The 16,461-nt window shown below is 64.6% G+C and overlaps 2 protein-coding genes across 4 annotated transcripts in view; both read right to left on the reverse strand.

The window, feature by feature from the left end:
- Positions 1-973: 973 nt before the first annotated feature.
- Positions 974-5,234, reverse strand: ARTN (artemin). The gene is made up of 4 exons (XM_075157050.1): positions 5,189-5,234; positions 2,102-2,172; positions 1,780-1,969; positions 974-1,410 (listed from the first exon to the last, which is right to left on the reverse strand). The coding sequence occupies exons 1-4, from the start codon at positions 5,232-5,234 to the stop codon at positions 974-976; spliced, it is 744 nt and encodes a 247-aa protein (XP_075013151.1).
- A 4,352-nt stretch (positions 5,235-9,586) lies between these two features.
- The window catches only part of ST3GAL3 (ST3 beta-galactoside alpha-2,3-sialyltransferase 3), a 187,123-nt gene continuing 180,248 nt past the window's right edge, over positions 9,587-16,461 (reverse strand). For all 3 annotated transcript variants that reach the window (XM_075155987.1, XM_075155986.1, XM_075155988.1), the window contains one exon: positions 9,587-13,980. In XM_075155987.1, the coding sequence (XP_075012088.1) occupies positions 13,891-13,980 (90 nt within the window). In that variant the 3' untranslated portion in view covers positions 9,587-13,890. The remainder of the gene's footprint in view (positions 13,981-16,461) is intronic.

Raw genomic sequence — 16,461 nt, forward strand, 5'->3', positions numbered from 1 at the left:
CGCCGGCCACCCCCGTCCCCTCCGCATCACGGGCACACGGAGGGGTTGGACTCGCAGCCCATCGCTTTATTGCTACAGGAAAAGGCGACTGTACAAAAATAGAGTTTATCCCTCAAATTTTACAAATAATAGAAAAAGGGGGCTGGGGGCACGGGGCACCGGAGGCTGGGGCCGGGGCGCTGCCCAGGGCTTCACAGCAGCGCTGGGGTTAAATTACACCCGGCCCCGGGGGCCCAAAGTCATAAATAGGAGCTGCCGCTCGAGAACAATAAATAAATAATTTAGAGTAATAAATAGTTTAGTGCCGCAGCACTGCAGGGGCAGCGGGGGGACCCTGCCACCGCCCTGGGAGCCGGGCAGGGGTCCCGGCAAGTGCCCTGCCGCCCTGCGGAGCACCGGGGGCTGCTGCTGCCAACCTGGGTGCAGGTCCCCCACCCTACGCTGACGCAGTTTGGCCCCACTGCACCCCTGTCCTCAGTGATGCCCCCTCCCTGCATGGCAGCTCTGGCCACTGCCAGCCCCAGGCTGCCCGAGGGGACAGGGAGGTTTTGCCCCCTTTCTGTCGCCCTCTGAAGCTTGGACAACGCTTGGCCCCAGCTCCCCTAAAGCAGGGGTGCGGAAGCACCAGTCCAGGCAGGGCGCAGGCGAGCTGGGTGCTGCTGGCATACACCAGGCTGGCAGACCCCTGCGAGCAGCTCCGTACCCCTCCAGCTCCTCTCCCAGGGCTGAGACGGGGTGCACCCAGGCAGGGCCCCGCGCAGCCAGTGGCACCAGCTGCTTGGCACTGAGCGGGAGGGGGCTCGGCCGCCCACCCCTCATCATGGCTCCATCTCGCCTCAGTCCCTCGTGGCCATGTAAAACCGGGGGCACCCGCTTCCGCCAGACCTTTCCTCCAAGCATCAGTGCTGCTGTGCACCATGAGCCGGGGTCTGCCGGCATGCGTTGAGCTGGGGCCGAGCCGGCAGCCCTCTCCTCAACCAATGCAGCTGCACTCGGCTGCCGAGAGCTTCTCCACTGTCTGCCAGGTGTTCTGCACATCCATGAAGGAGACGGCCTCGTAGCGGGTGGGCCGGCAGCAGGGGTGGCTGAGGACCCGCTCCTGCGGCCCCGGGGCAATGAGCTGCTGCCGCAGCAGGCTGCCCAGCGTCAGGTCGTAGTTGCTGCGTGCCCGGTGGCAGGACCCGCTGCAGTACTTGAACAGCACAATCTCGTCTGAGTTGAAGCCCAGGCCCAGGTCACGCACCTTCACCATCAGGTTGCGGATGTGGCAGTTGCGCCCGCGGGCCCCCCGTGAAAGTTTCCGCGCTGCCTTCTTGGCTTTGCCAGTGGCCGGCGGTGAGCGCTCAGCACGCAGCAGCAGGTCCTCTGCCAGCTCCGCGGCACCTGGGCCACCCGTTGTCGCATTGTCCCCTGCACGCAGAGGGCATAGCACCGTCAGACCCCATCCCACACCCGCTGCCCTCCTGGGGCCCGCTGAGCCTGCCTGTCCCCCGCCATGACCTGCAGACCCCTCCTGACTACCCACCATGGCATTGGCTGGGTGCCCGCAGGGCAGTGGCGTGGGTGGGCACCCGATCAAGCATCTTCTCATCCCCAGGGTTCTGCCACCATTCCCAGCATGAAGCATGGGGCCCCATGTGTTCAGCCCCACCCCACCCAGCCCCGATGTGCAGAGGCAGCCCTGCACAGGCTGGGGCTCCCGGCAGCGGCTCCCAACCCATCCATGCCCCACGCTTGGGGCCACCATGCCCAGGCTGGGGGTCCTGCCCCGACACGCACCGTACAGCTGGTTCCAGGCAGCAGCGAGCGGTAGCTCCACGCTGTCCTCCACAGCCGGGCTGGAGGTGGCCATGCCCCGTGGCGTGGGGGCCGCATCCAGCGTCTCATTGCAGTGCGGCGTTCGCAGGGTGCCTGCGGCCAGCCCGGCCAGCAGCGAGAGGATGGCGAGGAGCCCCCACAGCATCCCCTCCTGAGACAAAGCACAGCACAGTGGGGTGAGTCCCAGCCAGGGTTCCCATACCAGGGACGAGGCTCCATGAGCTGGGGATGGGGAAGGGGACGTGTGGTTCCGGCCGTTGCAGCCAGCCGGGCCTGGGCTCACCTTGGGCTGCGGGTGCGTGGTGGGTCCTGCAGGTCTCGGCTCTGGTGGTCCCGCTCGCTGCTCCATGCTGGCTGCAAGTGCAGAGGTGGGGGTCAGCGCCCATGCAGAGGGGATGGGGTGGGCATCGAGCTGGCGGGCTGGGAGCTGGCACACCTCTCCCCTGCCCCTGCCCCTGCCAAGCATGCCATCCCCTCCCTCGCCCCTCAGCACCCTGCAACACCTCCTGCACCCCATGCATTCCCCCCCGCCCATCCCCTCTCCACACAGCCAGGCACCCTCGCCACCCCGCGAACCCCTTCCCGGAGATTTGGCAGCTGGGGCAGCCCAGTCTTTGCCCAGCACCTCTCCTCAGGGGGATGCAGCCGCCTCCTTGCGCGAGCGGCCCTGGGATGCCAGGCTGGGCCGTGAGGCAGCGGCTGGAGCTGGGAGCGCTGCGGGGGGGCCCCTTTCCCATGGCCCTTCCCTGGGAATGTTTTTCTTGCTCGCAGTGGGAGCCTGACCTTGGAAACTCCAAATCCATTAGCGCAGGGTCCCCGGGTGCAGCCACCCCCCGGCTCTGCGCTGACTCCCCAGCCTGCTGCCTGCAGGGAGCTGGGACGTGCAGCCCCAGAGCAGCCCGGGCGAGTGGGGCCATGAGAGGCAGGTCCCATCGGGACACAGCGGGGTGCGGGGCACCACGCTGGGCTCGCTATAGTCATTCACCCCAACACCACTGCCCAGCATCCGCTGCCCAGACACACACAGGGGAATTAGGTCCCCGCCGTGCATGGTGTCAGCAGAGCAGCAACCATGGTCTCAGGGGAGTGATGTCCCCGGGGAGGTGCAGGGGCAATTCCCAGTCTGCAGCCACACATTGCACCTCCTTCCCCAGCTCCCCTGGGGTGCGGGGAGGCCCCCTGTGCCCCAGTGTCCCAAGCTAGGATCCCCCAGAGGTGGCTCCCAAGGGGGCTTTAACCCTCCCTGGCCTGTCTGTTGCATCCCCTGTCTCTCCGGTCATGACTGTCCCCTTGGAGCTCGGTGGCATCCTGCAGCAGGGAGTTCCCCTGTCCCCTCCATGGCTTTGCCCCAGCATGTCTCAGGTGCTTCCTGGCAAAGCTGGGATGGGACATGCTGAGGAGAGCACTCCTGGCCAAAAAATGATGGGACACAGCTGGGCACCTCTGGGACAAGGAAACAAAATCAGTTCCCCCGATCCCCCCAGCACCTCAGGGGATGCTCCCCAAGTCCCATCTCATGACACCCTGCACTGGCCACACCATGGGCTCTCTCAGGCCCATGTGTCTCCTCCGGGGGCCATGCACGGGGCAGGATGCGTCCCCGGTGCAGGCAGGGCTGGCACCAGGCCCCCCGGCCCCGCCAGCCGCCGCAGCCTGGCCAAGCACAGCCCACGCAGCACGTCGCTCCCGTGGCGGCCCATGGCCCCGCGCCAGCTGCTGCTGCCAGGTCATGGTTTTCCCAGGCTGGCACCCCCAGAGGGGCCATGCGAGGGTCCCCGCACCCCGCTGGGAGGGGACAGGCCCCACCCCGGTTCCCGCTCCTGCGGCCCCTCGACCCCAGCATCCCGGCGGGAGAGGAGAGGACAAGATAGGATAGGACAGGATGAGATGGGATGGGATGGGATGGGATGGGATGGGATGGGATAGGATGGGATGGGATGGGACGGGACGGCGCAGCCGGTGCAATTCAGGCTTCTCCCGTCCGGCGGCAGCACGGCCCCGGGCTCTGCGGCGGCAGCGCTGCCGGCGGGGCGCCGGGCGAGGGCAGCCTCCCTTCGCCCCCGGGCAGTCCCGCTGCCGGCCCTGCCACTGTCTCCGCAGACACGGAACCCCGTCCCCAGCCGCAGCTCCCCGAGCGCGCAGGACCGCAGCCCACGCTGTCCCCGCACCCCTGCAGCCTTGCTCGGCCCCTGCTTTCCCCTAGCGCGGGGGTCCCAGACCTGCAGCCCACGGGGGTCCCAGACCTGCAGCCCCCACGGCAGAACCCCAGATCCCGCATGGGGGGGGGGATCTGGCTGGGGTCTGCCCCTGCCACGTCTGCAAGAGCCCAGGCATAGGAGCCCTTTCCAGGGTCAGGAACAGGCCCATCCATGTGAGGACCTGCCTGACCCCCCGCCACATCTGTCCCCCGCCACATCTGTCCCCCGCCCGGGGGCTGAGCAGCAGCGTGCTGGGGTAATCCCACATCCACCCGTGCAGGGCCCCGGCGAGAGCCCCGCTGCCCGCGCAGCGCACAGGGCGCTTGGGAGCGGGTGCCCCGTGGGCTGCACCAGGCGGGGGAGGCAGGAGCCACTCTCGAAGCGCATCCATGCGGGGCCAGCGGGTGCCTCGGCCCCGGGGTGAGGGTCTCAGCACACGGAGTGGCCACTTTTGGAAAAGGGCTATGCTGGGGCTCACTGCTGCTCGCCGTGCCAGCCCTGTAGCCACGGGTCCTGCCTGGAATCCCGGGGGATGCCCGGAGACCCCCCACGGGCACGACCGAGGCCCGGCATCCCACCGCGCTGCCCCCGGCAGGGGACCAGAAATCAACCCCACGTGTGACGCGGAGCTGGCACCCGCCCCGCAAAGCCGTGGGAGGCCGGAGTCGGACACGTGGGGCACACGGGAGAGACCAAACCCGGCCCCAGCCCGCGGAAAGCAGAGCCGGGGGGCGCCGGGCAGAGCCGGCCCGGGGACCCCCGCCCCGGGGCTCTCCGCCGCCCACTGCCCGGGCAGCCGGGGCACAGACCTGCCCGACGTGCCCCAAGGGCCGGGGCGGGAGCCCAGGGAAGAGACGGGTGAGACCGTCCCCGTGCCCCCCGGCACCCGCAGCGGGGTCCCGCCTCTCCCCGCCCGGGCAACCGCGTCCCCGCCGCGGCCCCGAGCGCTTCCCGCCGCCGGGCCGGGCTCGACACCCCGGGAGCCGCCCGGCGGAGACCTGCCCGGGGGCGGCCCGAGCCCCCTCGCCGCCCCGCGGGTATTGCCGGGGGGCGGGCAGCGAAGCGGGCCCCCCCCGTCCTCCCCGCAGCCCCGGTACGAGGCGCCGCCGAGGCCCGGCGCCACCGGCAGGCTGGGGCGGACGCTGCCGCCCGCCGCCCCGGCCCGCACTCACCGTGCCCGCGGCGGGGACCATCCCCCGGGCCGCCGCCGCCCCGCATCGCCTCCGCTCCCCGCCGCCCCCCGCCGCCCGCCGCCGCCGCCGCCCGCCGCGCCGGGGCGGGGCGCGGGCGGGGGCCGGCGCTGCCCCGCCGACACCGGGACCGGCTCCCGCCGCTGCTCCCGGTGCCGCTCCCGCCGCGCCTCGGGGTGCGGGTCCCGGTGCCGGTGCGCCTCGGGGTGCGGTGCCGGTGCCGGCGGCTGCGGGCGGGCGCGCAGTGCGGGGCAGCGGCGGCTCCATCCCGCTCCCGCCGCCGCCGCCGGTGTCAAATTCCAGCCGCCGTCACCTGACCGGCGGGGCGGGCACCGGCACCGGGACCCTGATCCGCACCGGCACCAAGATCCCCACCGGCACCGGGACTCCGATCCGCACCGGCACCAGGATCCCCACCGGCACCGGGACTCCGATCCGCACCGGGACTCCGCACCGCACGGCAGCGGCACCGGGACTCCGGCCCGCACCGGCGCCGGGACTGTCCCGGGATCAGGACAGCACCGGGATCCCGCCAGCAGCAGGAGCCGCAGCCCGATCCGCATCAGCACCGGCTCCGCGCCGGGACCCGCACCGTCGCCGAGCTCCCGCGGAGACTCGCACCCCGCCGGGATCGGCACCGGGACCCCCGGCGGCACCCGACCCCCGCCACCACCACCTGCCCGCCAGCAGACCCCCGGGCCGGCGGACGGGCAGACGGACGCGCAGCCCGGACGGACGGACGCCCCCTGAGCGGGGCTCCCTGCCTCGACAGCCCGGTCACAGCGCTGGCAGGACGGACACACGGACCCCCCCAGGGACGAGTTCAGCCCTTCCCGGAGCGCTCCGGGAGCAGACCCCCCCGTGGACCCCACGCCCGGCGTCGGGGGGCAGAGCCCCACGGGGACCGCTTGCACACAGCGGGCCACTCGGGCCCGTGGGGACCCGGCGGGGATGGATTTGGGGGGGCAGGGCGGGGGCCACCCCGGCAGCGCCTGGGCTGCAGCGGGGCTGGCCGGCGTCCCACGCACCCCCAGCCACCGCGGGCCACCGGTGTGCCTGGCGTTCACGTCCGGCCTCGCCGGAGGAGGAGTCCGGCCTCCCTGCCCTGCCCCCCAGCCCGCCCGCGCCCCGCGGCCACAGCCCACGGGCGCCCCGCGGCCAGGTCCACCGCGGCGGGGCCACCCGCCGCCGGGCTCCTTACCTCTGCCGTCTCCCTGCCTCCCTCCGCCGGGGCCGTCGCAGGCCCCGGGGACATGGGGGCCGGCTGGCGAGCCGCGCCGAGCCCGTGCGAGTCCTTACGTCACCGCCCAGGGCCCTCCACGTCCATCCCGGGGCTCTCGAGTGCTCCTTGCGAACGTGCCAAATCCCAGGGCCGCCTCCGCTCGGCCCCGCTTCACACGTGCTCCCCTGGCCGGAGCCGGCCGCCGGGGCACAGCCCAGGCCGGGCAAGCCCCCCCGGGGCCGGCCCTCATGGCCCGCCGGCCCCCCGGGCCCTGCCTGCGGCGGGGTCCGGAGGTGTCTGGGCGGGCTGCGCGCCCCGGGATGCCGCCTGCCGTGTCATCTGCCCCGGCAGCGCTCAACCGCCTCGGCGCAACCTCCCCGGGCTTATATAACTCCCCGGCTGGAGCGGGGCCAGCCGCTCGATCGCCGGCTGTGCCGCGGCTGCACACCGACCCCGGGTCGCCCGTGGGGTCTGCCCCGGCACCCGGGCCCCCCGCCTGGCGTTAACTGCTTCCCCGCCGCACGGCAGCCCGGACCCCACGGTCCTGCGGCAGGGAGGGCCGGCCGGCGTGTGCGAGCCACCGGCGGAGCTGGCCACCTCATCTTGTCTCATCTCATCTCATCTCGTTGGATTATCCAGTGCAGGGATGACAACTCTCGCGTCCCTCCTGCGGCATCACCTGCCGGGGAATGTGCTGACACAGGCGGCGCCGACTAAGCCGTCCCCGCCACCGCTAGCAGGGATGGTGGAGGCGGCACGTGGCCCCGAGCTGCTGCCCTTGCCCTGGTGTGGCACCAAGTGGCCCTGGTCCCCCCCTGCTCTCAGCACAGGCAGCTTGGCCAAGCCTGTGGCTGTGGGTGGCTTCACGCCGGCTAGTGGGACTGCGTGGGAGGGTGGCCTCTGCCGTGGGGCTGCACTGCCCCATGGCCGTGGCCTGAGGCTGCTCCCATCCGTGATGCCCTCATGGGAGCTGGTAGAGGTGATGCCCTGGATGCCTCAGCTCAGCAGAGGTTTGGAGGCACAGGAGCATCCCTGGGGTGGGGAATGAGCCAGGGGACGGGGACAGGGGACAAGGAACAGGATCCTCAGCTTTGCAGGGCTGCAGACTAACAGGGCTGCCTGCTTGGAAAGTTTCCGTGTGAGTGGCATGTCTTGCTCCACGTTGCCTGGCTGTCCCCGCAGGGCCGGGACTGGCCACAGCCCTACCCATGCAGAGGGAGCTGCCCCAGGAGGGGACAGCCCTCGGGGCTTGGAGGCAGCCCCAGGTGCTGGCTCACCCCAGGAGTTGCCCCCTCCCACCTTCCTGCGGGTTGGGCTGGTCCTCATGTCCCCAGGGCACAGCCGGGAGCTGCTGTGGGTGTGACGCTGGTGGGGGGCAGGGGGCTGTGAGGGGCACGGCACAGGGGGATATCCAAGGGACCCCCATACAGGTGGGCCCACGGCGTCCCCCGGTCCTGTGAAAGGCGTGGCTGTGCAAAGCTGTGCAAAGCCTGGCCTCTGTCCTCTTCCAGATGTGCCCCCTTCGTGGCTGCTACCCCAGACACCTGGGGGCCCTGGCTCCCTCCTCTGGCCCTTGTCCTGGGAGATGTGACCCTGCTGTTGCTGTCAGCCCCGCTAATGTCCTGCCAGAGGCACCTCCTCCCTGTCCCCCCCAAGATCGCAGTGGCAGGAGGTGGCATGTCCCAGCGCTGTGCCTGAATCTGGGCGCTGCTCTCTCCCCTTGGGCTCCCAGGAGTATCGGCTCTGCCCTTGGGAGTGCTAAGCGTGCGCCAGGCCCCACAGGGTGCTGGGGTGCAGGGCAGGGTCCCCAGCCCCATGGGTCTCCAGACAGATGGGTGACCTGCTCCTGTTGGCAGTGGCTGGCTTGGTGCCCCCTAAGGCACCACCTGCATCAGCCTGTGCTCCTGCACCCCCAGGGCTGGGGTGTCCCCGTGCCCCTCGTCTGGCCTGGAATGAGCCCTGCAGGGCCAGGGCCCGCTGTGACGTCTGTCCCTGAAGGTGCCACCCTTGCGCGAGGCGGGATGGGGGTGATGCAGTCCAGACAGACGGCAGGACTGAGCACACCATGGCTGCTGCCGTGCCTGTGCAAGGCCATGGCTGGGTGTGACAAAACACATGTGGAGAGAGCTGTGACGCAGACGGACCAACCAGTTGCATTGTCCCCATCTCAGCGGTGATGTGGCTCCTTCGGGGACGCCTGCTCCAGACAAGTGTCTTTGTCTCTGCTGACCTGAACCTCCCACAGGCTGTGCCCATGTGCCCCGGTCCCAGGCTCTGCGCTCTCCTCCTCCGCAGCCCTCCCAAAGCCAGGATGGGACACGGGCCACCCCTGGGGCTGGCCTAGCCCGATGGCAGTGGTGGCCCTGCTCTTTAAAGGCTGGGAGGAGAGGAGATGCTCCAGCATCTCCTTTCTGGGAGCGATCTGGAACTTGCAGCCATGCACGGGGGAGGGTTGGGCAGTTGCCTCTGCGGTGTCCCATTGGTTCTGGAAGGAAGTCACCCCTTGTGTTTAGGAGCTGGCAGGTGTGGCAGACCGGCCACCCACCTGGAAGCAGCCACCCAGTTCCCTGGGGCGATGGGACTGTCCCCGACTCATCCTGTGGCTTTGGAAGCCCTGTGGTATCACCGGGGTTTGCCGCAGGGGTTACAGTCCTCCCACTGGGACCTGGCAGGTGTCGGAGCCCGGTCACAGCCTCAGCCCCCGGCTTCCTAAACCACGTCCTTCCTGGACGCTACAGCGAGAAGGTCACTTGGATGGACATCTGCCTTTGTCGGGGCCACGCCCAGCCCGATTGCTGCTGTGACCCTCAGCGGGAAGCCACCCTGCTGGCAGGGAGTCCCCGAGAGAGCATGCGGAGTCACAGGCAGCCCGTCCCGGGCAGGACAAGTCCCCACCCCTTTGCCCCCCAACATGACATGCACCCAACCCGCAAGCCCCTCTCCCACCCCTTAGGTCACTAGCAAGGAGGAGCACAGCCCTCTCCTGTCCCCAGCGCCAGGCCAGTGGCATCGGCCAGCTGCAGCTCCCGGCGGCTGCCTCTGGGTGACTGTGCTGGAGGAGTCAGCAGTGAAACCAGGCTGGGGACAGCCCGAGCAGGGGACTCCCGCTGCCTCCCCTAAAAAAGGCCAAAGGCAGCAGAAGAAAGAGGCCAGCCAAGCTTGTTTGATAGCTTTATTGCTTCTGTGATATGACTGAATTGATGTGACATAAGCTGGCTTGGAGGAGCCTGCAAGACTCTTGCCCTCCCTGCCTAGAGGGAAAATTTAAAAAAAATCGCAGAAACGAAAACTAATTTTAAAAACTCATTGAGTTCTTGCATCTCAGCTTGGTACAGTACCGGTGAGTGCACTGGCCTTTGGAGCGAGTCCCTGTGCAGGCTGTGCAAGGAGCCGGTGCCCGGAGGGGCTGGGTAGCGGCCCAGCTCACCCACACCGAAGGACGTCTCTAATACTGCGTGCGATGCACACCTGGGCCAATGGCACGTGCCGTGCTGGTGCCGGTGGAGCTCAGCATGGCGGCCGCCTCCCTGCCAGGCAGTCTGGAAGCCCTTGCTTGTCCCCTGGTGTTGCCCGTTCCCAGCCGGCCTGCCCCTGTTTGATACAGACAGATAGCCCTGTCCTGACACCTTCCCCCCCTCCCAGCAGCGCCCGCACTGAGGGGTAAAGCAGCACGGCGGGACAGGGCCTCCCCGCTGCTCCCTCCTAGGAAAAGGAGACGCTGGAAGCCCAGAGATGCTGGGCTGAGGGATGCTGGGCCACAGAGGATCCCGCTGCTGCCTTGTGCTCCCTGGCCGTGGTGCCTCCGTTTGGCACGTTTGAGCTTGAGGCCACAGCATGGCCGGCCCTAATGGGGTGAGCTGGTGGAGGGAGCCCGACGCCAGTGTGGTGGGCCCTCGGGAGGGCTGCACGCCACAAATGCACGAGCAGCCCGTGCTCATGGTGTGGTCGGCGCAGCAGCAGCTCTCTGGCAGCCCCCTCTCCCCCGTGCTGGCTGGCCTGCAGCTCCCCAGACCTGCTCTCTGCACCGGCTGGAGCAAAACCCCGCTGCGGGAGCTGGCTCCCCGACCGCCCTGCGCTTCCCCGGCCTCTCCCTAGGCAGGTTCCCTGCCACCCGAGTGGCCTTTCTGCACCGCAGTGCGTCAGAGGCGCCAGGCAACCCCGCTCTATATTTAGGCTGTGGAGAATTCCCCTGGGCTCTCCCTTCCGAGCTGAAAAGGTGAGTCACTGCGAGGGAGAGGCCAAGACTCGCATCCGTCCCACTGACCCTGCTCTGACCCGCGTGCACCGCTCCGAGCTGGCAGGACTGCAGCGTTTCGGAGGGCGGGAGGTGGCTGCAGGTGCACGCGGGGAGGCAGCCAAAGGAACAGCATCCAGGAGCGAAACCCAGCGCTGCGCACTGCCTCCGGGGCTGGGGTGCGCACCCCCATCGCCCGGCCGTAGGGCTGCTCCGTGGGTGTGCTTGCCCCACCAATGCCAAATGGGACAGTTAGAGGGGAGCCTTTGGCCCGCAAACAACCCCCCCCATCCTCTCTTTCCTTCTGCTTGCAGGTGGTCCTGACCCACCACAGTCACCCTGGGCCACACACTATCTTCCGCCTGGAGACCCCCACCAAGGTGGAGGGAAGGGCTTGGAGTCACCTCCCTGGTCTGCAGTGACAGCTTCCCATCAGGACCTGTCCCTGGCTGTGGTGGGGAGCTGGGACGCCAGCGAAAGCAGAGCAGGGGCCATGGTCTCTCCTTGGACCTGAAGCCAGCGAGCTGGAAAACAAAGGTGCCCCATAGCTTTGTAGTGCTCAATGAAACGGACTAAATCAAATTAATGCCATCACAAGTCTCCATGGGAGTGCTTCCCCTAGGGGCTGGAGAGGAGCCCAGCATGGACACCAAAGCCTCTTCACCCCCCTCCTTCTCCTCCTGGCTGCAGCCACGCTCTCTGGCATCTCAGCTCACTGTAGCATATGGATGTGGCCCATCACCCTGTCACTGCCCCAGGGCTCCCACAGCAGCTGGTTAAAGACCCAGTTCAAGCACCAAGGTGGAGGGCGGGTGCTCACCCTTCCCCAGCCACAACCTCAACCAGGTCCACCCCAGGCACCCCCACTGCCACCGTGACAGGGACTCTACGGACGATGGTCCCAAGTCCGAGCTGACAGACAGGAACTGCAAAGGGAGTGTCACCTGGCGAGAGCCATGGAAATCCAGTCCCTTGGGCTCCTTGAGCAGGAAAAACAAATTGGGGAAGAATATTCAAAGGAGTATCTGCTACAGCATATGCTCAAAAACCTGCTGGAAACCCCAGCTCTCCATGCTGGAAACCTCACAGAGCATCCTGGGGGGAGGCATGTACCGGGGGGGGGGGGCAGGGACCACCTGGCTGGGAGGCCAGAGGGACAGGGGAAGGGACATAGGAAGGAGAAAGGGAAAGGAAAGCCTCCCAGCATCTGTTCTCTGCAGCCTGGAAGAGGGAGGATCTTTGAGCTCCCAGACTACAAGGCAAGCAGCAGCCACGACCAGAAGCTGGACAGGACTTGCCCCTGAGTAAGCTCCTTGGCTATGGGCGCACCATGCAGGAGAGGCTCCTGAGGGGCACATCCCATGCCAGTCTGGGGGCAGCACCCCAGCATCATGTCCTGAGAGTGCCTCTGCTTGCAGCCTGGTCTCAAACCATTCCATACAGTTTGCTCCTTGTCCCAGGCCTGGATCATTGCCTGCTCCTCCTGCACGTCCTCTCTGGGGTCTCAGCCCCAGAGCCACAGCCCCCTGCAAGTCAGCGGGAACAGAGGCAACCCAGGGGAACCATGCAAGCCCTGCTGTGAGCATCCCTTGTCCATGTTAGGGCCATGTTCTCCCTTCAGCTCAGAGCAAGGCAATCCTTGGGCTACATCAGATGCAGCACCAGGACCATGAGCCCAGCCAGCATCCTTCCCGGATCCCCCCTCCACTGACCCCAGCACTGGCTGGCTGCACGCCGGTCCCCAACACACAGGGACTCAGCTCAGGACAATGCCCATGGGCGCAGTCCCGCCTGCTCCAGGCTAGGAGAGCATGGGAGCCGATTTCCACCTGTAACCATTCCCCTGGCAATCGCCCTTCTGCCCAAGCTCTCCAGGTGGATGAAACCACCCCACTGTCCTCACACTCAGCCATGCTGCTCAGTTTATTCCAGCTCCTCTGAAATACGTATACAAATCAAATGTGCAAATACTGCATCTTGGGACCAAGACGGCAAAGGAAGGGACATGCTCCTGAGAGCAGGAGGAGCAGCAGTGCTAGAGCAGCACGGGAGGAGCTTGGAAACGCAGTGAGCAGGGGTCGAGCAGAAGGTGAGGGTTCCCAGCAGGCCCCCACCCGTGCCAGCAGGCTCCATCATCACTGAGGTCACACATCGCTTAAATAGGGAACATGATCGAGTCTGGAAAGTAAAACAAACATCTTCGGTGGCCTGCTCTCGAATTGTAAAGCTTCAGATCTCCGCGCAAGATCTGACCTCCTTCCAGAGAATAAATTACTCCTCTCCCACACAAAAATAAAGCGAGATGCTGTCCAGAAATGGTGACACCAATCTGCATGGACTCCACGGCAGCCCTGCACAGCAGGCACAAACCAAGAGGCCTGAAAGCCTTGAGCACAACGAGGCAGGTTCCTCAGCGCCGTGACCGGCAGGAAGGTGGGGAGGGTCTGCTGCAGGCAGAGAAAGCCATCAGCTCCCCGCTCCACCTTGGGGTCAGGGCAGAGGCAGAGCAGGGCAAACGGTTATGGAAAATGCAGCCAAGTAAGTGGCTGCTGCTGCCGCCTCTATGCGGGAAGCAAGGAAAAGTGCAGAAAAACAAACCCATGCTCATCTCCATCCACAAGCTCCAAGTGGAGAATGAGGGAAAGCCATTATTCTGCCTTCAAATTATAGCAGCACCAATGACACTGAACTTTTGGACGGATTTGTTTTCCTGGGGAAAGGTCTGAGGCCGGTGACAACACAGGTGGAGCATGGAGAGGCCAGGCTTTTTGCAGGGCTGTGCACAAGCAGACTTTGCCTTGCACCTTGGTATTTCTAGTACGATTCCAGCAGAGTTTCTTTTAAAAAATAATACTTTGTACATTCAGGCATTGCTGCCTCGGGGCAGCGTCACCTCCCATTTGGCACAAATTGTTTTATTCACAAACCTTTCTTCTCCCTCCTGAGTCTTTCCTGTTTAATTCAGGACACAGAAGATCCATCTGCAATGCAGAGTTCAAGAACGGCCCACTCAGTCCCTTGCCCACCTCCTGCCAGCTCTAGGCCCGGAGGCAGCAGATGCAACCCTCGTGCAGACTGGCAATGTGAGAGGGTCTTCCCAGAGCACCTGGGCATCTCTGTGTGTCTTCAGTGAGGTGGGATTCTTGCGGGGGCCTGCTCCCAGTGCCTGCTCCCAGAGCTGCAGCGTGCATCTTTGTCTCCTCCCTTGGAGGCAGTGGCTGCAGCCACTCAAATCCCACTGGTTAGGTCAGTGATGACTCGGGCTTTCACCAGCTTCCGCAGGAACTCCTTCTCCCGCTGGATATTGTGCGTCCAGGACTGGAAGGAAATGGGAAAGACAGGAGGTGAGCAGCTATCCTGGCCAAGCATGCTCCCATTCCCCACGTTGCGGGAGATTCCAGCTGGGGCAGGGCAGTGGCTTCTGCCAAGGAGACAGACCCCACTGCAGACCAGAAGAACCCTGGGAGACCAAGGGCCTTCTCTTATCTAAAGCCGATACAGCCAGCTGGGTCAGACCTGTGTACCTGAGGTAGGAGGTCTGCCCATGGGCTGGGTGAAGTTTTTTTGGCATGGTGAGATCTGGGCAACCCAGGTACCTTGGGCCGATGTAGCTGGTTACAATGCCCTCCCAAGCCACAGCACACAAGAGTCCAAGAGTGATGTGTGCCAGGGAACAGAGCTGGCAGAGAACACGGTGGCAGGACATGTCGTACCCACATACAGTTCCCTGCCAAGGGAGGTCTCTGGGGAACGCATGGGGGTCCATGCAGCTGAAAAGCCCCAAGACCAGCCCCATCAAGGCCAGCTCTTGCCTCCGCTAGCCCTATCAAGAGGAAATCACAAGCTAAAGGTTACACTAATACAATGTGAAGGGTGAAATGGTCCCATCTCCCAGGCAGGCACTTCAGAGCAATGATTGCTATAGCTGGTGTCAGCCCACCCAGATGTGTTCCCTAGAGCAGGCTTTAGCTGCGACCAGAGCATCTGCCATCACCCCCCTGTGCTGGTACTATTAAAGCACTTAATGAAAGCAGTAAGTGGTTTGTCCCCTGGGGAGATCAAGGCAGAGCAGGGAAGAGCAACTTTCCCCAAAATTTCCCAACAGGGCAAGAATCCCAGTAAATGAATCCAGGTCTCCAGCACAGTGCTCTGGCCAGCAGGAAATCTGAGCTCTAAATATGATCTGGACCATGATAAAATCACTCTACAGGAGCCTCCCTGAAATGACCTCAACCAACAAAGCACCAGCACAACAAGCCCTCTGAGGGCACTTTGTCATAGGTATCTAAACCCAGTTTACCAACTGCAAAACCGTGGGCACCTCCCTGCAAAGCACTCGTTGCACCCATCACACATGTGCATGTGGCTCTCCCGTCATCTGTGGATGTCTTGTCCTGTCCAGAACAAGCAGCTCTCAGCCACGACTGCTGACTGTGTGGCACAGACAGCTCTGGTCATGGCGTGGAGCCTGCTGCCAAGAGGTCCAAGGAACTGAAGGTCCCTCTCTGGATCTCCAGCACATTTTGGAAATACGTCTCTTGCTGCTACTGTGCCACTTCCATCCCCTCAGTGCACAGGAATGACAACAGTTAAAGCTGCTAAGGAAAGTTCAGGCAGGTATTACTTTGTAACCTGTGTTCAAAAGAAGTCTTTGACTTCCTCTGCTTCCAGTGACAGTTACCTGAATGCTGCAAAGGGTGCACCAGCACCAGGAACAACAGGGCCACACGTGGTAAACTCTGCTGGTGCTCTTTGGGACTCTGAAAACGCAGAAGACTCCGTCTCTAAACTGAAAAGATGCTGCCTAGAAACAACTCAGTGCCTGGCTTCTGCTAGCAAAAAGCAGAAACTGAAAACTGGCACTGGGAAGAAAGCTGGCTCGTAAAAGGAAAAAAGTATGAATTTCAGAAAGCAGCAGTGACAGCGATGGTGGTGCAGAGCAGAGGGAGCTGGGAGAGCAAGGCTGCGTGTGCCTGTCACTTGGAGCCAGAGAGCCAGGATCTCCCAATGTGCTGGAAACAGTCCTACATGTGCCATGTCAGCGGGGGGTCCCGGGCTTGGCCCCCGCCATGCAGCAGCGTCTCTTCTGACAACATAGCTCCTTGCTAGGAATGCACGGCACCGGCAGAGGCAGCCACGTGTGCGTGTGTGCTCCTGCCAACAGGCAGTGAGCAGCTGTCTGCTGGCACAAAGGCCACGCTGGGAATACCAGGTCTTGATGCATTCACTTACATCTGGCTGGGCTTGTTGTTCAAAGCCTATCTGGAGCGCCAGGGAGCCTGATGTGCCTGACACATCATAGCACAAGCTAATCCATCTTTCACGTCTTTAAGCCTCATCAAACAGTATGAGAAGTCAACTGATTTCACCCAGTACAACCTGCTTGCATCCCTCGGTATGGTCGGTAACTGAGGAAGCAGCCACTTCTAGGCAAACTCAAACCACCTAAAACCTCACTGCAGGCCACATCCAAGTGCCTTATCTGACGGCAAGGAGAAATCTGCTTTGTGAATGGTACAAGTGGAGCAGGAATTTAAGTACAGGAGGTAGATAATAAAATTTTGGGCAATACAATTGCAGTCTCTCACATTACGGCTAGGTCTGGCTCGAGCACTGACTGCAAGGCTGCTGGCAAGACCTATAAACCTCTGGCTGTTCAGCATCCAGGCTGCTCTATACCCTGGACACTGCCACAAACTCCTCCTTCCAAGCAGAAAGCCACATGTAAGGGAATTCAGCCTCCCATTTGATCCATGGATCTCAGCAGTGTCTGCGGCAGTACTCTCAAGTGTTTTGTGG

Source organism: Calonectris borealis, chromosome 8 (genome assembly GCF_964195595.1).
Source record: "Calonectris borealis chromosome 8, bCalBor7.hap1.2, whole genome shotgun sequence".
NCBI lineage: Eukaryota > Metazoa > Chordata > Aves > Procellariiformes > Procellariidae > Calonectris > Calonectris borealis.

What these genes read in the sequence shown, in the direction of transcription:
- ARTN (XM_075157050.1), bottom strand. Translation starts at nt 5,234, where the DNA reads ATGCGGGGCGGCGGCGGCCCGGGGGATGGTCCCCGCCGCGGGCACG. An exon ending in TGGTCCCCGCCGCGGGCACG is followed by an intron (nt 2,173 to 5,188) that starts GTGAGTGCGGGC and finishes CTGCACTTGCAG; the next exon opens with CCAGCATGGAGCAGCGAGCG. An exon ending in CCACGCACCCGCAGCCCAAG is followed by an intron (nt 1,970 to 2,101) that starts GTGAGCCCAGGC and finishes GCTTTGTCTCAG; the next exon opens with GAGGGGATGCTGTGGGGGCT.